General features: G+C 40.3%; 1 protein-coding gene across 1 annotated transcript in view; it reads right to left on the reverse strand.

Annotated features, from left to right (window-relative positions):
* Positions 1-23,633, reverse strand: part of F13A1 (coagulation factor XIII A chain) — a 156,063-nt gene that overhangs the window by 94,982 nt on the left and 37,448 nt on the right. The window contains exon 4 of the mRNA XM_001492684.6: positions 9,861-10,112. Coding sequence (XP_001492734.2) covers positions 9,861-10,112 — 252 coding nt within the window. The remainder of the gene's footprint in view (positions 1-9,860; positions 10,113-23,633) is intronic.

Below are 23,633 nucleotides of genomic sequence, written 5' to 3' on the forward strand. Positions count from 1 at the left end.
GAGTAAGACTTGTTCCCACAGTGGCCTGTGGCTGCTGTGGTAACATCCCCTGCTATATGAAGATTTTTCTAGGATTTAATTCTTTTTTTTTTTTTTAAAGATTTTATTTTTTCCTTTTTCTCCCCAAAGCCCCCCGGTACATAGTTGTATATTCTTCGTTGTGGGTCCTTTTAGTTGTGGCATGTGGGACGCTGCCTCAGCGTGGTTTGATGAGCAGTGCCATGTCCGCGCCCAGGATTCGAACCAACGAAACACTGGGCCGCCTGCAGCGGAGCGCGCGAACTTACCCACTCGGCCACGGGGCCAGCCCCTAGGATTTAATTCTTTATCGAAAAAGCATGTGTTTAGTATTTACTATGTGCCAGGAGCTTTCTAAGTGTGGCACAGAAACAAATGAACTCACTAGAACTCATAAGTTCCCTAAGAGGAAGGTCTTATATAATTCTCATTTTACAGACGGGAAGCTGAGGAAGAGAGAAGTAAAGTAACTTTCCAAAGTTCACAGTGCTGTTAAGAGGCGAAGCCAAGATTTGTGTCCCTGGTAGATGGTGACTCTTGAGTCCAAGGGATCCGGTCGCTGCATCCCAGTACCCACAGAGTCCCTGGGAACATGGCATCATAAATGGCGACCCCAAGAATGAGAGATGGGGGTGCATGTCTGGGGCGTGGAGTGTGAGAGAGAAGTGCAAGAAAATGAAGGATTTACTTTTGGGCTTCGAGTTCCTATTGATGGGAAGTTATAAATTTAGATGGCAAGCTATGGATAGGGAGGAGTTCTGTAGCTCAGGACTAGGCCACCCTTTTCCTGAATTAAATCTTACCTCAAAACGGGCGGGCATGATCATGAATCCACAACAAGCAAGGAAGTCAAATGGAAAACCTTGATTTTAATTTTAAATTTATTTATGATTTTAAAAGAAGATTGCGGGTAGAAAGCAGCGCTTTCTTTTCCCTGTTTTTATTCAGATCTGTCACTTTAAAATATAGTTGTCCAAAGCCAGGGTAGAAAAAAAATTTACATCACCATGGAAACTCCAAAAAACTCCCTATGTTTGATAGGTTAACAAAAATAGGCAAACATAATCATTTGCCTCTGGAGATTTCTGTTGTTGGTTTTCTGGTGGTGTTTTGTTTGTTTTTTAATTTTTGCTTAGTTTCAGAGGCGGAGCGAGGTTTCATTAGATCCAGGGGGACAAAATTGGTTCTCCACTTAGTGAAGTGGAAAATACTACTGAAAGGAAAAACAAACCGACAAATAACTCACTGTTCTAGAAACCCAGCAACTTGAACTGTTAGAATGCAGGTGTATGTGTGTGCACACACGCGCGTGTGTGTGCTTGTGTATAAGTGTGGAGATTGGGAGCTGTGCTTCTCAAATACACGAGAGCTGACAGGGGAAGCTAGGTCGACATAGCTCACAGAGTGGGAGTGCCAGCACCATGGACCTATTCACAACTTCTGGGTCCTAAGTGACCACTGGCTCACACACCCACCACAATAAAACTCCAGACGAAAACAGATTCCCCGTGGCATCATTGGCGAATGTGGCAGGGTGCTCCCTCTCCTTTACCCAGCAGCTCTGCAGCAGAGCAGACTTTCAACGTGCCTTGTAAATAACCACCTGTCCAGGGAGCCTAACACGAGGCAAGGAGGAAAGAAGAATGATCTCACTTATTTCACTGTTCGTCTGGTGGGAACAGTGGGGTAGGCAAAAAAGAAAATCGTGGGCTGGGAAATTTTGGGACTCACTGACAGGGCTGATTTCAGACACCCTCAGAAATTACCACTTGCCTCCCCACCCAGAGAAAGCGAGAATTTATAACAAGCATGTAAAAATGAATGCTGAGCCTATTGATTTTAGTATCCGTATAACCTCTTTGGGAGAAGGAGGGCGATTCATCACCGCCCGGGTTGCAAATTTCCTTTTGCTTATTTACATGCTATTTTAAAGTTAAAGCAAGTCCCCTTTCCAAAGTCATTAAAGTCAAGCCTAGCAAAGTGAACTCAGGGATCAGAGAAAACTACAGTGCCAGGAATGTGATCATACAAGGTAACTGCAAGGAGACTGCCTCAGAGCTTAAATCAGAGTTTGGTTTTGTTCTGCTTCCTGGCCCCTTCTAAAGGGCAAAATGTGTCACCATTTTAGTGAAGAGAAGGATTTTGAGTGAGGGGATTCAGAGTAACTTTTACCTGCCTCCCCTTTATATAAAAGCTGAGCATCACTAAAGAAGGAGGGGAGATAGATGCTGAGTGAGTGTGATCACTTTTTGGGGGAGGGGCTTCATCTGCACAGCGGATGTGACTCCAGATTGGTGTCATCATGATGTTTCCCATCTCAAAGTAACTCAGAAGGGGTGGTGAAGTCCGGCAGGCTGTGTGTGCTGTAGGCATATTAGGAATAATTCCCTATCTATGGGAGTAGTGAAACACTGAAGCATAGTGTTTCCAAAAGCAGAATCTGCTTAATCTGCTTTTTTTTTTTTTTTCCTGGAAGGGTCCAAACCCACTGTCTTCCTAAAATGGTTTCATATAGCCACTCCAGAGGCCTGACTTTGTACCTTTTAGCTCTGGAATGGAATGAATCCATGAAACATACGCAAGTGGTCCCTCAACAATTGGGTCCATTTACGTTCCTTGCAAACATGTCACAAGACATTTCAGCTCAGACCAGCTCGGAAAGTTTATTTGATTTGTGCTATTTTGCCAGTTTTGCTGGTTAAGGACTTTTTAGTGTGCTTAAATAGCTTCAGAAGACAGACTATTATTCATAAAGCAATTCTACAAAGAAAATGTCAGAGATTCTTTACTTAGCACACATCTCAAAGGGAGCTTGTGCCCTTGTTGGCATGCTTAATTTTTTTTTTTATTTTGCAAAGAAAACTTTCCTTTGATCTTATAGCTATCAACCTGGTTTTATTTGTATTTATTTATTTATTTTTAACAGCAGGATTTTCCGATGTTGATTAGAACATCATAGAAGCTTCCCGGCTGGCATCTACTTCTTCTTTCTCTTATTACACAAGACAGGATACCAATGGTTCTGGTTTGAAAAGTAAAAGAGCTTACCCTGACTGAATCAGGATGTCCAAGTTTTAGCCCCAGCTTGTTTCCTCATTTTCTATATGACCTTGGGAAATTTATGCAACACCACAGAGTCTGTTTTTTGTCTCTTGAAATACGAGGCTAATAATGCTCCCCGTCTCTAGGAGTGGCGATTATCAATCAATTCAGCAAATGTTCTTTGGGCATTCACTCTGTGCCTGGCACCGTGCTAGGCTGAATGGGAGAAGGATGCTGATTTCCAAAACACACCATGTGGGGAGAGACTGGCGTTGGGCATTCTTTGAAGAAGATGAAACATTACACGCATAAGAAATGATAAACCACATGAATTGACAGGTGAATGTGATTCTGGGTTAGTCCCTTCCAACCCTGCTCCTTCTAGAAACGTCTCATAAAACAGCTTTGGACCTTGATTGTGGGGTTATTTATGCCATTGACAAGAATGTTGACTGTGAGTTCTCTGGGCTCCCTTCTGATTGCAATGCCACACCGAATAATACTTGGTAGAAAAAGGATAAATGAGTCTCTAATGATTCAGATACTTGCAAGAGTAATATATGCTATTTTATTAAATAGAAGGTTTGAATAAATAAGGGCTTAAAATTTTCACATAAGCTTTATTAAAACTCCATAAAAATTCAATTAACCGACCCTCTGATTGTTATTGTGTGCACCACTCTTCTAGGGGCCAGAGAAAGCAGAGACAAGGTGCTCCGTCTCTCCCACTTCCCAGCCAGGCCGGGTATTCTCGTTATATGCTCTTGTTGGGCCTGGACTTATTTTAGTACTTTTTACAACTCTGATTTGTGTTTATCAGTAGCTCATTTGTGAAACCTTTGCTAGAAGCTCTATGATGGCAAAGATTATCTGTCTTTTCCACTGCCATATTCCCAGTGCCTAATTCAGCAATGACCCTTAATATTTGTGAATGAAGACATAATATCGTTTTACTACCACGGGTAATTACGTGGTCATGGGCAGGGGGGAGACATACTGTCAATTTGTGGGTTGATGGATGAATGGCTCTAGCCTGAGGGTATAAATTCTGGTCTGAGCTCAAGGGTCTCCAGGAGAAAGGGGTGTTGGTCATTGTAACCCCGGCAATACCAGGCCTGAGGCATTATTCCATTCTGTACTGAAGGGTCTAAACGACCATGTATAATTACAAAGCAAATAGTATAAGGATGAGTTTCATAATAAAATACAAACTGGTCATATTTATTTACTGTCTATTAAAAGCTTTCAGTATAGGAAATGTATTGATTTCTTTACAGTAAATTTAATTGATTTTTTTTGTTTAAAAGAAAATGCAAAAATCACATTGAATAAAAAGTTACAAATACCAGAAGCTAATTTGTTGTCAGATGCTAAGAGAGAAAAATCTACACACACGTACCCACAAACACACTCCCACACACAGTGTATATGTTTTTGACTTTTTTCAAAATTGTAAGGTGTGAGATTACATTTACAACTGATCTGTGATGATAGGTGCACTCAAACTAAAAAGTATTTACTTGAATTATTAAATCAATGCAGCAAATGTTACTAAAAACTAAGTACGTACCAGGCCCTGTACTAGGTGCTAGGGTACAAGGTCGGGGAAGCTCAGAGATGGGGATGAGGGGGAAACAGGTTATCAAGAGAAGAGAGACCCCATGAGATTGACTGACGCTCAACCAAACATAACAATCAAATATTGCCCCAGACAGGGTATGAAGCACAGGAATGGGACATCTAAATCTTTCAGAACATACTATCCGGCACTGAGGCTAGACTACCAATCTGGAATATTCTGAATTTAAATAGTGAAATACAGTCAAGAATCCAGATTTCCTAAGCAGTCAGAAAAAAAAGATGAATTCACATAAATTTCCAACTCACTCCTGCTACCTTTTTGGGTGCAGTCTTTTCTCCAACCCCCTGGAGAAGGGCTCCCCCATGGAACGGATCTGAAGCCCAGTTAGCGCTCAAATTAAAAAGCTAATCAATAATTCTCCCTGCATCCACCCCTGCCCTCACTGGCGTGGTATTGTTATTGATCCCCGTTAATGATTTAGTGATTAAGGAGGATAAATTGCCTATGAATGCAAAGCAAGCTGGAGGGCCCCCAGGAACACAGCTGAACATTCTTTCATCAATAAGTACTGTATGTACCCGTATGATTTTCAACCCAGTGTCCTAAGCCACCTTGGACGTCGAGTGTGCAGTGTTTTCAGCATCTTGCTCACCTTGCTCTCTTTTGACAACTTCTGATGTCCACTTGTTTTTTTTTTTTTTTCAATGGCTCCATTCCTTTCTTTTTACCTATTTTCCAACTGTAAGACCATATCTCTGAGTTCCTTACTGTGAATTAGCAAAAGAAAGCACAAGGCTGGGTGACTGTCAGGCTGTGGTGCATATGGTTGCATGTGGCTTTGCGATACAGATCCCCTTTTTGGGTTATGCCTTGGCTTCTAGGCTGGGAATACCACACAGTGAAATGAAGAGACGATCTTTTTTCCCCATTTTATAAACATCCCCTGGAAGAGCTCAGCGAGTATTACTATAAGAATGTAAAAAGATATTGTCTTAAAAGCTGGCACCAGAATTTTTCTGGAGGGAATGGTCTTGGAAAAGTTTGCACTCCCCAAAAGTCTGATTGTTGGAGGAGCCTTTCAAATGAAATAAAAAAGCTTGCCGAACTGCTCTGCATGAGAGACTAGAGAATTTGCTCCTAAGAGAGGATAGGAGAGAAGAGTTTGGAGAACAAGGAAGAACAAAGGGGAGAGAAGAGGCACTAAGGTGGAGAGAGGCTGGGATTAGGTTTAGGGAGGAGTCAGTGAGATTTTAAGAAGAGTAAACATACTCTCCTATGTTTTGTAATTATTATATAAATCACTGTTGCTCTAAGTGTGGTCCCAGACCAGCAGCGTCAGCATCCCCTGGGAACTGGCTGGAAATGCACATTCTCGGGCCCCATCCAGACCTACTCAACCTGGAGATGCTGCACAGAAATCTGTTCTGACAAGCCCTCCAAGTGCTTCTGACGTGCTCCAAGTTTGAGAACCAGAGTCAACCTTTCCTCCTCTCACCCTCTCCACCACATTACAATTACTGGCTGGACATTCACAGATGTTTTGTGTGTGTTTCTGATGCTTGAGGCAGCACAGGTGTCAGCACTGGGAGAAATAGGATTCTGAGAGGCAGACATGACCATAAGGATATCCACAAGAAATTTGCAGAAATGTTTGGACTTCCACAGCCCAAGGAATTAGAGATTGTGGCAGTTTCCCCTGTGTCCTGGGGAGTGGGGCGGACCCACCTGCCACATTCCTGTAACAAGCCTGCTTCCCACTTCCCACTTCTCATGTCTTCTCTATCAAGACTCCAACACTCCCTCCTTGCTTCTTGCTCTCAACAGGTGACTTTGCTTTACACTTCACTTAGTAAAAGAGAATCACAAAATCAGAACAACCTTACCTTCCACCGATTCTAGATTCCATTGAATCTAGAAAACCTGCACCTTCACCATCTTGTACTACGCCCCTGTCACTGTGGAGGATGGATTACCTTACCTATCAAGGGCCCTTCACCTGTTCCCTGGATCCCACCCACTCAAGGATTTCATTCCTTAAGTTGGTGCTTCTCAACCTTGGCTTCAAGAATCACTGGTAGAGCTTTTTAAAAACCCTAAAGCCCAGGCTGCACTCCAGACCAGTCAGAACATGTGGGTGGGGAGACCGCAGCATCAGTAGTTAAGCTCTCCAGGTGATTCCAGCGTGCAGCCAAGGTTGTGAACCACCACTCTCTCTCTGGGCAGTAAACTCTCTTTCTTCTGGTTCATCTCCAACACCATAAAATCATTCCAACTCTATCCTGTGTTTAAAAAATTATCCTTTGACCTTCATATCACCATCTCAGTTTTGCAGAAAGTCTTCTTGAAGGAGATGGCAATAGCTGCTATCTCCACTTTCTCATGTCCTGTTACTCTGTAGCTTGTGCCCATCTCTCTGGCTTCTGTCTGCACCTTTCCAGTTCCCCAGTGACTTCCGTGTTTCCTCAATGTGTGACCACTCTCTTTCCTTAGCCTATTCAACCCATCAGCTGCATTCCAAAGAGCTAACTGCTGTCTTCTTGAATCAATTAATTATCTGGCTTTGTAGCACCATGCTCTTCTGATTTCCTTTTACTCCACTGGCTGCTCCTTCTCAGTCTCCTTCTCCTTTGTCTAGACTCTAATTGTTAATGATACTGAATTTATTTTTGTTCTTTCTCTAAACTGCTCCTCTAGTTCCTGATGGTGCCCATATTTACATCTCTAGCTCAGCCATCTCCTGTGGGCTCGAGATTCACTTATTCAAGTGCCTCCTTGACATTTTCACTTGGATATCTCACATTTAACATTAACATTTCCAAATGTGACTCTTAGTTTCACCCCTAGATCTCCCCCTCCACTTCCCTTAGTCTTCCCAGCTCTGAAAATGGCACAACCATGAATCCAGCTGGTTAAACCAGACATCTAGAGTTATTCATGGCTCCTCCTTCTTCTTCACCTCCCATGTTCAATCTCCTTGCAATTTCTGTTCTAAATCCAAAGTAGATCTCCAATCCATCCCCACCTCCTCATCTCCACTTCTACCATCACAGTCCAGTCCATCATCATCTTTGTCCTGGGCCACAGCTTCCAAACTGATCTCTCTGGTTTTATTCTCACCTTCCTGCAACCGGTGATACCCAGCGTAGGTCCCTCTGCTCCTTTTCTGTAATGCAGCATCTAGCACCGGGGCCATGTTATTTGTAGATCTAGGCAGCTCTTTCTGAATAGAAGTACCGGAAGTTGTTCACCATGGATACAACGGAAGACCAAGGCACTGATAAGCTAGCCAGTTTATTAGACTAGCCACCTCCTGAATTGTCCTCCTGTAAATCCGTTGATTTAGTCAGGTAACATGGCTAACCCTCTTCACCTCTGTAAGAGTGGCCACATAGGTTGGAATGCATGTAGACATGTACCCCATTTTACACAGATGATGTAATCCAGAAAAGCTGCAAACAAGCCAAAGTGAGTAAACCATATCATTCTTTAAAAACCTTAGGATACTGCATAGTTATATGAAGTTGTATGATTTTCTTTTGTAATGCGAAGAGTCAATAACGAACTCCCAGTTTATTTTTTTATAAGGATGGATTTTAAAAACACAATTTTCTTACAATAGGTCACCTCTTACTTACTCATCCATCTCAGTCTACTTTGTTGAGTTCCTCTCTATCAGACCCCTAAATGCTGGTGTTCTTTAGGGCTGGATACTATATCTTCTTTCCTTCTTTGTCTGTATTTTCTCCCTACATGCAGGTATCTGCCAAGTTTCTATCTCTGATTCTTGTCTCTAGATTCACATATTGGGATACCTACTTGTCATTTCTGCTTGAGAATATACCGTTATCTTCAACTTAACATTTTCAAAATCTTAGTTTGTCTCTACCTCTTTGCTCCCCTCAGTCTTTTCCATATCTGTAAATAGCACCCCATCCAGTTGCAGAATGCCTTATATCTGGTTGACAGGATTACTAGAAGCATCTTTGAACTGCCCATGGCTCAGTCAACATCTCCTGCTACCATCAACCTGGAACATCTGTCTCATCAATAGGATTATCGGGAACAAGATGTTGGGGGTGGTGAGTGGGGAGTATAGGATTAGCTCAGTGCCATCTGCCAACACCATTGGAACAGATCATTCAAAGAAAATGTCAGTGGGATCCAAATTTATGTTATATATAAGTAGAAAACATTGTTGTTCACTTATTATCTATATGTAAGTTCAGATCAACCCTGATTCAAACACAACTCTCACAAACAAGGGCCCTTCAGAATCAGCAATAATGTAGACTCATTTGGGAAGATATTGGAGAGCAAGTATATGGAGTGAGATGAGGTGAGAAATCTCCTGCGCCGTGTCAGCCTTTATATGTTTCATTACCTTACTTCTTAAGATCTCAAAATAGACCCTCTCCCATCAGTGCTGCTGCAACATTTGCATTTGCCCCTGGAACTTAAAATCAGTCCCACACCAAGTATGGAAGCAGAGGGAAGACATGGAAGGGCTGGGATGGGCATGGGGAGAAAATACTGTGTGTGACTGAGTTCTTGAATTGAATTGATGGAGAAATCTTTGGACTTGACTGAGTTTATTTGAATGTAACCAGATTAAACTTCTGCAGCAGACAAAAAGGAAGACTCAAAATGGTAGTAGAGGTTAAGTTGTGTTACATTAAAATAAGGCTACATGTTTGCACATTCACAGTTATGGTTTATGAAATTTGCACCCACTATAGACACAAACAAATGTACGGGATCCTTTAGCCATTTAGGCTTTCTGTTCTTGAATTAGAGAGACAGGGGCCTTAGTTCCACTATGGACAGCTGCAACTTTATTCTATTTTTCTGAAGTCAGATTATGGATCCTAATAGTTTTGAAAGTCAAGTTTAATAAGCCTATTTGTTTACACAGCAATAGCATAGATAGAGGCAATACCATCAACATATAGCCCCACAATTAACTAATTGTGCAACTTTAGGCGATCTTCAGTTATTTCCTGAAATAAATGTAGAGCAGCATTAACTTCACATACCCAGGTTTTGTCTTCATACACATTGAAGACAAATTTCTCACCTTTCTCTTTTAATCATGGAAAACCATGTATGTAGGAAAGAGACATGTCTTCTAGAATAAGGCTGCTATCCTTCCAAAAAGAGATGTATTGGAAATATAGGAACTATTCTTGTCTTTTGAGAAAAATAAATGCCTGCGCCTTACCTTCACACCAAGGATTGAAAAGAATGTATGTGTCCGTTTCTGGGTTTCGGCTGGTACGGATTACTCCATACGGGGTCCAGACAGCAACGTACATGCGGAATTTCCCCACAATGCACTCCGGAGAGGACTGGATGGACAGCCGGACAGACGTGCGCTCCCTCATGACAACTTTGGCCCCCCACTTGCCACTTTGCAGCTCCGAGACAACAGGAACCGGGATGTAGGTTCCCTTGTTCTCCTGAGGGTAGCGACCTATGAGAAGAAAGAAGAAATACCGTGTAGAGTAGATCTGACAAACCATTTTTGTTCTCGCTCTGTCACCTTATACCTCAAGGTGGAAAATAATTCATTAAACTTAAAATCATAAGATTTGGGTTTGAATTTCATTTCTGCTACCAATAGCTGTACGATGGTAGTTGATTTTCTTAACTTCTTTGAGGCTCAGATTTGTCAATGTCTAGGTAAAAAAGTAACAATACTTACAGGCATTTTTATTGGTCGCTTAATTAATGAATTCAAATAAGATGTAGAAATACTAATTGTGGATGCAAAAACAAAAACAGAGCTTATAGGGTCCTGTGAAGTTATCATTCCTTGAAATTCTGACCACTAAAAAGTTAGAATTGCTTTTTTAGGGACATAAAACAAATGTTTCTTGTGTATTTTGAATACAGTTTTATTATTTGTTATATAACCTCTAGTAGGATTATATTTATGGGTTGTCTAATGTAACCATTTTCTTATTCAACTGAAGCATGTGTTTATTGACAGTGTCGTTAGTGATTCAGGCTTACGTCATGGGCAAGAATTCAGGCTCCAGATAATCTAGGTTTGACTCTTGACTCAGCTACTTTCTTATCCTTGCAGTCTCTGGCAAATTGCTTGACCTTCGTAAATACCTATTTCCTTCTCTTTTTCTTCATCAGTGAATGAGGATAATAACAGTACTTAAGGATGAAAGAAAATAATACATGTAAGATGCTTTGCCCATAATTTCTCACGCATAACAAGTTTTTAGCTGTTATTTCAATAGAAGATTAAACAGCAGGGCATTTTACCACATTTCCAGGTTCATCACATTTTATGTACAAGCCACCTCAGGGAAAATCTTATTTCTCTTTATTGCTGTCAGTTAGGACCAAATACCTATTTCATGGTGTTAACCGTAAAACTAAATTTTACCAGTGGGTTCCTGAAAAATCAGTCTTCACTGAATACAGACAGTCAACCTCCCAGCATTCTTTAACTTTTTAGTTTACAGTTTAGTTTACAGGATCATCAAATGCACAGATATTTTAAACTGGAGCACGTCTTTCATTTACAAACTTTTCTAAAATGTACTAGACATTTGAGTCTTCTTGACTTGAAGAAAAATACAAATCAGACTCCTAAGTCTGCAAATTATTTTGATCGTAAGCAGAGGAAATTTTAAGAGCAAAACATTCACTTTAATTCTTTTATATAAACATGTAGAGGATTCTACATTAAAACAGATGAACGTGGTGCTTCATTTTGGCTTCTCCAATTACTGAGGTCTTTCAAGGATTCTTTGGCAGGCATATTGCCCGGGAGGAAGCATTCTAAGGAGGTGGGTGCTTAAGTTACCTCTGTGTAATTCTGTGAGATGCTTAATCTTAATGAAAATAATAATTCACACAGTGCGGGCCCAGGAGAAAGGTTAGAACCCAGTGCTTTACCATGTGTTAGGAGTTTCAGTTAATCATCACTCAGAATGAACATCTTTATAAATCCAATAAAGCCTTAAAAATGGTTTTCCGCCAAGGTGCGACAGTGTCTAGGTCACGTTCTTGGGAACACATGGGGCTTAGCCTCCGAAAAGCCTGCATGCAAATCCACTTGAGAGCTGATGGTTCCAAAGGCACCTCTGTCCCCACATTTCCTGTGTGTGTGCCTCCTCGTGCCAGTTCAAACTGGGGGATGAGGTGGCCCTTTCCTCTGGAGGCATGGTTGCTCTCTGGAGCCCCCATCGCTGTTGAAGTGTAGATATCACAAGCACTCTTGCCAGCTAAACGTGGTCATAAATCATGTATTACAGTGGTTCCTGGCAGCTGTTGCCACTAAATACTGGCTTGGATTTAGAACACACTGTATCAAATACAACACCAGATGATTAAAAAGAAACTTTCAGAGAGAAAATCTATGCAATAATGACAGGCTTAGATTTTACAAAAATGAGGGATGAAAGAGATTTTAAAATGAATTACATAAGGATACTCCCTTAGGAATAGCAAAGAATTAGAAGAGAGCATCTGAAGCCATGTGCTATGTGCTATGAGCCTCAGCTTCCCATCTGTACTAACATCCACTTTTGTTAGGAGCATTGAAATAACTAAGACAATCACTAGTTTCCATTATTACACTTTGAATTATGATTTCAGACTCATATTAAATTTTACTTATGAAATTCATTTATACCAAAAACAAAAACAATGAAAAAGGAGAGCCACGTTTAACTCATGCTGGCTTTGAACCCAGTTATGACCTAACCTAGAGACAAGTTTGTTTGACCAGTTTTCATTCATGCAACAATATTACCTACTATGTGTTAGGTATTATAACCAACTGTGAGAGGGAAATCACTATCATCATCCTAATTTGACAATCAAGAAACTAAGACACAGAGTCATTAAGCAATTTGTCGAGGGTGATGCAACTAGTGAGCAGTGGGGTTGGGATTTGAACCCAGTCGGCCTGAGAGTTTAACCACTAAGCTCCACGGCAGGTGTATGAGTAGAAAATGCTTTGATGTTGGTGAGAACTGTGTTCAAATTCTGACTTCACGGTTAGCTACTGGTTCAACTTTGGGCAAATTCCTTAATTGTCTGAGCTTCTATTTCCTTTTCTATTTGTAATTTTGTTCTGGAAATGGAAAGAAAATAGATTTTATAATACAATGAAAGCTTTATGTCTGGCACAAAGCATGGGCTGACTCAGCAGACATTTGTTGTGTGTGTTTTAAACAACTAGTGGAAAGTAAAGATCGAAGGAAGAAGAGGTGATTTTCCCCCTCTGGTTCTAACCTGAGGGTGTCCCAGGAAAGCCAGTTGCTTCTGTTGAGCGAACTATTGTGGCCGAGGGGAAGGCAATGCGGCCGGCTCTGACACTCACTGTATGAGTGTGGGCAAAGTTCTTTTCCTCTCTCAACTAAAACCTCCTTTATTCCATAAAATGGGGAAAATAGTGGTCATGGTTTGTGATGGGAGGGCTGCTCAGTGAATGAGAGTTGTTGTTGTTTACCCATTTTCTCAGGCTCTCTAATTCCTCTGAGTGGTCTTTTCTCTGCTCCAGCAGTGGGGAGCTGGGATGGGTTCGCTGACAGCCAACACACCTACAGAACCCAAATCTACCTTCAAAGGCCAGTTTATTCCAGGTTCAAAAATCTTAAGCTGCCTAGTTTTTCTATCAGGAGAACAGAGAGGCCACCCCCCCACCACACAAACACACACACACACACACACACACACACCCAAAATGGATGGCATTCATTATTAACCAAAAAGCCTTAATTCCAGAATCACCATGGAAAAATCACATGAAACTTGTGCCCCACTCACAATTTTTGATTTTCTGAATCGTTTATGTCACTGTAATCTCCATTCATGCCTTAGAGCAGGAGTCAGCAAACTAGGGTCCATGGGCCAAATGTAGTTTGCCACCTATTTGTGTAAATAAAGTTTTATTGGAACACCGACCAACTCATTTGTTTGTACATTATTGTGCGACAGCAGCAGAGCTGAGTAGCTGTGACGGAGACCATATGGTCTGCGATGCCTAAAAGTTTACCATCTAGCCCTTAAAGTAAGAGTTTGCCAACCTCTGCTTTAGAGAATTTTAATTTTATTTATTTAAGGGTTGATTTATTATGGACATTCAATGTCTAAAACTGGGGCCTGAGAAGAAAATACCATAATCTAGTTTTTTATTCCAAAGAGAAATATGCTATTAAACCAATAGCAGACATCTGCACTACCATTAGGTCAACATTTAGTTTTCTTAAAGCCGCCGAGTTAAATTCCTCCCAGGCTCAGAGCATGTTGAAGACACAGGAAGATGGTTGTAACTTTTTGTTGTTTTCACTGTATATAGCTATAACGTTCCATTTTATTGCTGTAAACCTTGTTTAGTGTGGCCAAGGCAGTTCACAGAGATAGAGATGGGAGTTATATGACAGGAATGTTTCCTAGGATCCTTACAACAACTCTGTGAGGCAATTTTTACAGAGGGGAAACTGAGGTTCCATGACGTGGTCACATGCAGGACATCATATAACTAGGCAGAGGGAGAGACAAGGCTTGGACCAAGGTCTTTGCACTGTGAAGACAGGTCTCCTTCCTCTGCATCATGAGGATGATGGAGAGATTACAAAGATGAAGGAAACCAAGAGAAGAATAAAGCTGGAAATCTGAAGGGCTAAGAGGCCAGCGGACAGTGAGGGGATGCACTATGGTGGAGAATAAACACGTAAGATAGAAAAGCATCCATCTCACTCTCTCCTTACACATACATGTGTTAATACAGGGCTTAATCCAAGGGCTTAATAACTGGTGGTGAGAAAGAAGAACTGGAAGAGAGGCGTCTGCAAAGCAGGTCTCAGGGCTACATGGAGACAATGGGTTTGAGTTAGGAAGGTTTCTAAAGTGACTCAGTGACTGAAGGGAAAAGGGAGAAGGGAAAGCAGCACTGCCGACACGGTCAGGCCACGCGGCGCCAGCCCAGGGTACGGAAGCAAATCGGGAACAGGCAGTGATTACATTCATTACAAAGGGAGAAAAGGAACCCAGATTTGCAGGCCTTTTCATATTCACTGTATGGAAAAGCTGATTATTAATGTGAGGCCTGACGTGTCCATAGTGCCTCAGGGTATTGTCGGCTGCTCTACCGCGTCATGTTTAATTCTGAATGTAACGATTTCAACGACAGCGCTGGGGAAGAATTTTCCATGATTGAATTGTGAGTGAGGAAGTTGTGACAGAGTAGTATTTCATTTCACTAAATAGCCCTTCTCACCCCCAGGAGGTAGCACGTAAGAGACCCAATCAGGCTACACTCCAGAACACCTATCCATCAACATCCGTGACTGCCCATCAGCTAGCGCTGGCCAAATCTGGATGTGAAACACGGCCCTACACAGGTGACCGCCATGCACATGTTTACTGAAAGTGTGTAATGCCTGGGCAGATGGTTCCTCCCTCCCCCAAATTGTGTAACTTTTGTGTTAAAAAAAATCTGAGCAAGAAAAATAGAAGCAGGAAATATAATATCCCAGAAAGGATTCTCATTTTGTTTTTAATAATGTAGTCTTTGAAATTGGACTACTAAACATTAAAAAAATATAATTTTACCAATTGCATTCTTTCACACTTATCTAAAATTGGTGCCATCTTCCCAAGTGATCTAGAAATTAACATATGCTCTTAGTTTAAATGCTTGTTTTACCTGCAAATTATTTTTGAGGCCACAGAAATACTATTTGTAAGGCAAAATTTGCTAGGAACATACACCTATATTGTAATGCCCTGTGCCTTCTTCCATCTCACTCTCTCCTTACACATACATGTGTTAATACAGAGAGATGCACCACCTGCCTTAACCATCCCCAGCCTGGAACCTGGAGGAAGAGGGTGAAAATATTTAACTCCTTTAAGATTTTATTTTTTTCCAACCTTAGCTCAATGGGCCTGAGTGTTTGCATGACTTCTTCATATTAGTGTCATTTACAAAATAGGCAGGAGAAATCCTCTTCCAGCTCAGACTCAGTCTTATGTAACATTGGGGAAAATTTACACTCAACCACTCATTTCACAGACCTGAGAACCCACTACATGCAAAGTCCTACATAGGTGGTACCCCACAGAGGAATGTGTTACATTTTAAAGATTAACTTTTTAGTCAGTTGATGGTTTTGTAATATTTTTACGTAAAAAACACAATGTCTTATGCAGTGATTAAGTTCCCAGGTAGCCCGGGAAGGCCACTAATTAGCATACAGTATGATCAGTATGGTTGACTATTGCTGCTAATAGAGTTATTCTGACTTTACCTCACTTGTACCTAGAACCGGGAAGGACATATTCAGCATGGAGGAGAAGTAGGTACCTGTAACTGAAGAAGACATGCCCATCTGTCACTGTTTCCCCTGGTGCTCTGAAATGAAGAAGTTTGTCCATCGAGACACCCCCATTTCTCTCATCTCTTGGGCACGTCATCCGTAAGTCCAGTGACCATGGTCTGTGCTCCACCCATGCCATACTTAGTAATAATGACACTTCTGGTCGTGCAAGCCTTAATTAATCACCAGAAAACCCCAAACAAAACTTTTCCTTCTTATTCACCTAGAAATCTATTTTTATTATTAAACTAATCTAAAGATATTGTGTTATTTGTCTTTATAGACCCATAGAAAGTCACAGTGCCTTACACCAAGTGGGTGCCCAATAAATGTCAATGGGCCTGAATTGAGGTTTTGCAGATGTCATATCTCATTAAGAACATCAGAGACTTTAAAGCCCTGGAAAGAGATGCCTGAAGCAAGCCAGTTGTCAATTCCAAGCACCTTTCACATGAAATAAAGATTTCTAGTTCTAAACTTTTTCCTTTGAGGCTGTTCTCCATTCATATACAGACATACTTTAAGCTGAGCTCTGACTCCACCTGACTGCAGACTTTCTCTAATCGTGAATTCTTATGAGAAGATCGTCCCTAAGGAACTCATGAATATATCATGTCTCCAGCTGGGAAGGTAAATTTCATGATGTTAATTCATTTTTCCATTTGATTCATTTGTTTTTCCCAAGACTCACCTTTCATGTTTAAAATAATCAATCTATTGCCAAATGAGCCCTGGAAGTATTACTGTGACAGCATGATGCATGCCACAGAGCTGGAAGTGTGAATTCAGCTGCCTTGTAAAGGGATGTGAACCTCGTTTTAACAAATAGTCTTAGGATGGAATGGGGGTGCACAGGGACCAGGATGGATTAAATCCCCCAGTAACTTTTAGAAACATCAGGTTACCAACTGTAAGAACAAAATGCCACCACCAAAAAAAAACAATCAAAAAAGGCACAGAAATCTTGGCTGATACCAGCTCAGAGGAGAGAAACGCCAATATTCAAAAGCATATCATTTCATTAAAGTCTTCAGGAACCTGCCCTTTCTATTTCACACCTTAGCAGTGGGAAATTTATTACATTTAAATATTTATTTTCTATATATGCTTCTCAAAGGAAGAAATATTCCTGGCATTGTTTATTCTGTGGCTCCAGCAAATTGGGGAAGGAAGGGGAAACTTCTTGAGGACGGGGACTGAGTTTTGTTTAATTCTGTATAACTAGCAGCTCGCATGATGCTTGGAAAACAGCAGATGCCCATAAACATTTGGTAAATTGAAGATAGATCCTCTTTAAGGTGTCTTGTCTACCTTAACTTTATTTCATTTTTCTTTTAATCCTTCCTAAGTCTCTTCAAATCTTTTTTGGAGTAAAGTGTAATTTTGTGAAATGTATATGAAACCAGTACTGTGCTAGGCTCTTTCAATGATTCAGAAAAAATAATAAGGCTACCACCTGAGGCTGACTATCAGCATAGCATTAAGAAGTGAATGCATGAGCAACCTGGTGGAGTGAGCTGTTCCCTTTGTCTCTCTGCCTCTGAATTACAACTAAATGGACATTCACTGTCCAATGGAGGATACCCACACAGCACAATGGGACACCTGAGAGATCGATGCAGCTGTATATCTGAAGGTGGATGGACTGGATCTCTGGGAAGCAGTAGAGACAGGAGAACCCTCCCCTGCCCCTCCCCTGCAGCAGCAAGCCAGATCATAGGAGCTCACTCAGCAGCTGGCACTACTGTAACAGGAAGTGAGGGCAGCTCAGACTGAGCATGAACACTATTTCATCCTGCGGGAATGCACACCATGCTGCAGTGGCCCTGCCAGTGGGAATGCATCCTGATGTGACTGTAAGAGGAGGCAGTGGCAGCCCTGTGCACATGCACATGAACACTATCTGGACCTGCAGGGAGTACCCACCGTGCTGCTGCAGCCCCAGTGAGTGGCCCTGACTTGGATCACACAAAGAAGTCCCACCCACCAAGCACAGTGGCTGGCATGACTGTAAACAGAGGTGGCAGTGGCACAAACACTATCCCAGCCTGTGGGAGTGCCCACCATACCTACACAACTTCCAGAAGATGGGGTGGGATCAGAAACACAGCTCCTGCTTTGCCCCAGTGGTAGCAGGTGGAGTGTACGACCTGATATTACCATAAATGCACCAGCAAAAGATCATTTCATCAAACACCATGAAAAAATAACAGCAACACTTTAGAGAAGAAGGAAAATAACAAGTCTCCAGAAACCAACCCTGAAGTCACAGGAATTTACAATCTAAATGGCAGAGAATTCAAAATAGCTTTCATAAAGAAACTCAGCAAGTTACAAGAAAACTCAGAAAGACAGTTCAATGAGCTCAGGCATAAAATTAATGAGCAGAAGGAATCCCTCACCAAACAGATTGAAACTCTAAAAACAAAAAGACAAACAAAAATTCTGGATATGAAGAGCACAATTAATGAGATAAAAAAATAATCTAGAATCCTTAAAAAATAGAGCTGATGTTATGGAGGACAGAATTAGTGATTTAGAGGGCAGAAATAATAGAAATGCTTCAGGTGGTGGAGGAGAGAGAACTAAGATTTAAAAAAAATAAAGGAATTCTTTGAGAAATATCCAACTCAATTAGGAAAAGCAACATACAGATTATAAATATTCCAGAGTGAGAAGACTGCAAGAAAGGAGCAAAAAATTTGGTCAAAGAAATGACAGCTGAGAACTTCCCAAACCTGGGGAAGAAGTAGACTTGCAAATATGTGAAGCCAACAGAACTCCTAATTACATCAATGCAAAGAAGACCTTCTCCAGGCATTTAATACTAAAAGTGGCAAAAATCAATGACAAAGAAAAATTATTAAGGGCAGTAAGGGTGAAGAAAATAATCTACAAAGGAACCCCTATCAGGCTCTCAGCAGATTTCTCAGCAGAAACTTTAGAGGTTAGGAGAGAATGGAATGATATATTCAAAATACTGAAAGACAAAAACTTTCAACAAAGAATACTGTATACAGAAAAAATATCCTTCAGATAGGTTGGACAAATAAAAGCTTCCCCAGACAAACAAAAGTTGAGGGAGTTCATTGCCACTAGACCTCCCTTACAAGAAATGATGAAGGAAGCCCTCATATCTGAAACAAAAAGGCAAAGGTTTACAAAGCATTGAGCAAGGAGATAAATAGACAAAGTCAGAAAATTGCAGCTGTCTATCAGAACAGGTTAGCAAACACTTAGTCATAACATAAAAGGTAAAGGGAAGGAAAACATCAAAAATAACTATAAAAACTTCAATTTAGTCACAAACTCACAACACAAAACAGGACAATTTGTGACAACAATAACTCAGAAGGGGAAGAGAAAGGGGATGGAGCCTACTTAGGCTAGTGGAGATAAGAGGCTATCAGAAAATAGACCATCTCATCTATGAGATCCTTTATACATACCTTTTGGTAACCACGAAACAAAAAATGAGAACAGTGCCACAATTCATAAATAAAGAGAAAACCATCACAGAAAACCACTTAACTGAAATGGCAGTCAGAAATACAGGGGAAGAGAAAAAATGGAAATATAGAACAACTGGAAGACAAAAGATAAAATGGCAATATTAAGCCCTTATACATCAATAACCACTCTAAATGTAAATGGATTGAATTTTCCAATCAAAAGACAGAGAGTAGCTGGACAGATTAAAAAACAAGACCCAACAATACACTGCCTCCAGGAAACACATCTCAGCTCTAAAGACAAACACAGGTTCAGGGTGAAGAGATGGAAGGTAATACTCCAAGCAAATGACAAACAAAAGAAAGCAGGTGTTGCCGTACTTATATCAGACAAAGCAGACTTCAAGATAAAAAAAGACAATGAGAGAAAAAGAGGGGCAGAATATAATGATAAAAGGGACATTCCACCAAGAGGACATAACACTTAGGAATGTATGTGCACCTAACACAGGAGCACCAAAGTACATAAAGCGACTATTAACAGACCTAAGGGGAGAAATTGACAGTGACACAATAATAGTGGGAGACCTCAACACTCCACTTACATCAATGGATAGATCATCTAGACAGAAAGTCAACAAGGAAATACTGGATTTAAATTAAAAACTAGGTCAGATGGACTTAATGGATATATATGTAGAACATTCCATCCAAAAACAGCAGGATACACATTCTTCTCAAGTGCGCATGGAACATTCTCAAAGATAGACCATATGTTGGGAAACAAGGCGAGCTTCAGTAAATTTAAGAAGATTGAAATCATATCAAGCATCTTCTCTGACCACAATGTTCTGAAACTAGAAATCAACTACAAGAAAAAAGCTGGGAAAGTCACAAATATGTGGGGACTAAACAACACGCCACTGAACAACTATGGAATCAATGAAGAAATCTAAGGAGAAATTAAAAAATGCCCGGAGACAAAAGAAAATGAAAATACAACATAACAACTCTTATGGGATGCAGCAAAAGCAGTTCTAAGAGGGAAATTTATAGCAATACAGGCCAACCTCAACAAACAAGAAAAATCTCAAATAAGTAATCTTAAACTACACCAAACAGAACTAGAAAAAGAGGAACAAACAAAGCCCAAAGTCAGCAGAAGGAAGGAAATAATAAAAATTAGAGCAGAATTTCTGCTCTAATTATAAATGAAATAGAGACTAAAGAAATAGTAGAAAGTATAGATGAAACTAAGAACTGATTCTTTGAGAAGATAAACAAAATTCACAAACCTTAGCCAGACTCACTAAGAAAATAAGAGAGAAGCCTCAAATAAATAAAATTAGAAATGAAAGAGGAGAAATTACAATAGATATCACAGAAATACAAAGGATTATAATATAATACTATGGAAAACTATATGCTAACAAATGGGACAATCTAGAAGAAATGGATAAATTCTTAGACTCATACAACCTCCCAAAACTGAATCAAAAAGAAATAGAGTCTCTGAATAGAACAATCACAACAAAGAGACTGAAACAGTAATCAAAAACCTCCCCAAAAACAAAAGTCCAGGGCCAGATTGCTTTTCTGGAGAATACTACCAAATATTCAAAGAAGATTTAATACCTATCTTTCTCAAACTATTCCAAAAAATTGAAGAAGACAGAATGCTTCCTAACTCATTCTATGAGGCCAACATTACCCCGATACTAAAACCAGGCAAGGACAATACAAAGAAGGAAAGTTACAGGGCAACATCACTGATGAACACAGGTGCAAAAATCCTCAGCAAAATATTGCCAAACTGAATACCGAAATACATTAAAAGGATTATATACCATGATCAAGTGGGATTTATACCAGGGACACAGGGCTGGTTTGATATCTGCAATCAATCAATGTGATACACCACATCAACAAAATGAGGAATAAAACCCACATGATCATCAGGGCTGGCCTGGTGGCACAGCCGTAAAGTTTGTGTGCTACACTTTGGTGGCCTGGGGTTCTCCAGTTTGGATCCCAGGCACGGACCTATGCATCATTTATCAAGCCATGCTGTGGCAGGCATCCCACATATAAAATAGAAGAAGGTGGGCACACGTGTTAGCTCAGGGCCAATCTTCCTCAGCAAAGAGAGGAAGAGTGGCAGGGAATGTTACAAGAATCTTGTAAGAATCAGTTGCATTTCTATACGCTAATAATGAACTAGTAGAAAGAGAAGTCAAGAATACAGGCTGTTTACAATTGCAACAAAAAGAAGAAAATATTTAGGAACAAATTTAACCAAGGAAGTAAAAACCCTGTACACAGAAAACTATAAGATGTTATTGAAAGAAACTGAAGAAGACATAAAAACATGGAAAGATATTCCATCTTTATGGATTGGAAGAATAAACATAATTAAAATGTCCATATTACCTAAAGCAATTAATAGATTCAATGCAATCTCAATCAGAATCCCAAAGACAATTTTTCATGGAAATAGAACAAAGAATCCTAAAATTTATATGGAACAATAAAGGACCCTGAATAGCCAAAGCAATTCTGAGAAAAAAGAACAAAGCTGGAGGCATCATAATTCCTGACTTCAAAATACACTAAACAACTATAGTAACCAAAATAGCACGGTACTGGCACAAAAAAGATACATAGATCAATAAAAGAGGATTGAAAGCTCAGAAATAAAACCACATATCTACAGACAGCTGATCTTTGACAAAGGGGACAAGAACATACAATGGAAAAAGAGAAATCTCTTCAATAAATGATGTTGGGAAAACTGGACAGCCACATGCAAAAGAATGAAAGTAGACCAGTACCTTACACCATACTCAAAATCGATTGAAGACTTGAAGGTAAGACTTGAAACCATAAAACTCCTAGAAGAAAATATAGGCAGTACACTCTTGGACACCGGCCTTAGCAGCATCTTTTCAAATACCATGTCTACTCAGGCAAGGGAAGCAAAAGAAAAAATAAACAAATGGGATTACACCAAACTTAAAAGCTTCTGCAAGGCAAAGGAAAGCAGGAACAAAATGAAAAGACAACCCACCAACAGGAAGAAAATACTTGCAAATCATATACCCGACAAGGGATTAATCTCCAAAATATATAAAGAACTCATACAACTCAACAACAAAAAACAAACAACCCAATCAAAAAATAGGTAGAGGATATGAATAGACATTTTTCCAAAGAAGATATACAGATGGCCAACAGGCATGTGAAAAGATGTTCAATATCATTAATTATTAGGGCAACGCAAATCAAAACTACAATGAGCTATTACCTTACACCTGTAAGAATGGCTATAATTACCAAGACAAAAAACAACAAATGTTGGAGTGGATGTGGAGAAAAAGGAACCCTCATACACTTCTGGTGGGAATGCAAACTGGTGCAGCCACTATTGAAAACAGTATAGAGAGTTCTCAAAAGTTTCAAAATAGAAATACCATATGACTCAGCTATCCCACTATTGGGTATTTATCCAAAGAAGTTGAAATCAACAATTCAAAGAGAATTATGCACCCCTATGTTCATTGCAGCGTTATTCACAATAGCCAAGTCATGGAGGCAACCCAAGTGCCCTTCAACAGGTGAATGGATAAAGAAGATGTGGTATATATACACAATGGAATACTACTGAGTCACAAAAAAAGACAAAATCTTCCTATTTGCAACAACATGGACAGAACTTGAGGGTATGATGTTAGATGAAATAAGCCAGACAAAGACAAAGCACTGCATGATTTCACTCACACATGGAAGATAAACAAACACGTGGACAAAGAGGACAGATTAGTGGTTACCAGAGGGGAAGGGGGCTGGGGGTCGGGTGAAAGGGGTAAAGGGGCACATATGTATGGTGATGGATGAAAACTAGAGTATTGGTGGTGAGCACGATGCAGTCTATATAGAAACTCATAAATAATAATGTACACCTGAAATTATACAAGGTTATAAACCATTATGACATCAATAAAATAACTGGAAAAAAAAAAAGAAGTGCCTGCCTTCGATGGCTGACCAAGGGAAAAATGTGAACACGAGGAGATGAAGGCCTGGCCCAGGGTGCTGCCAAAAGCATGGAGAGGAAGAAAAGGACATGAGACAAAATGCAAAGGAAATACTGACAGCACTGAGACGAGAGAGTTTCTTCATCCGTGGAATAAG

This window comes from Equus caballus, chromosome 20 (assembly GCF_041296265.1).
Source record: "Equus caballus isolate H_3958 breed thoroughbred chromosome 20, TB-T2T, whole genome shotgun sequence".
In the NCBI taxonomy this organism is placed as follows: Eukaryota; Metazoa; Chordata; class Mammalia; order Perissodactyla; family Equidae; genus Equus; species Equus caballus.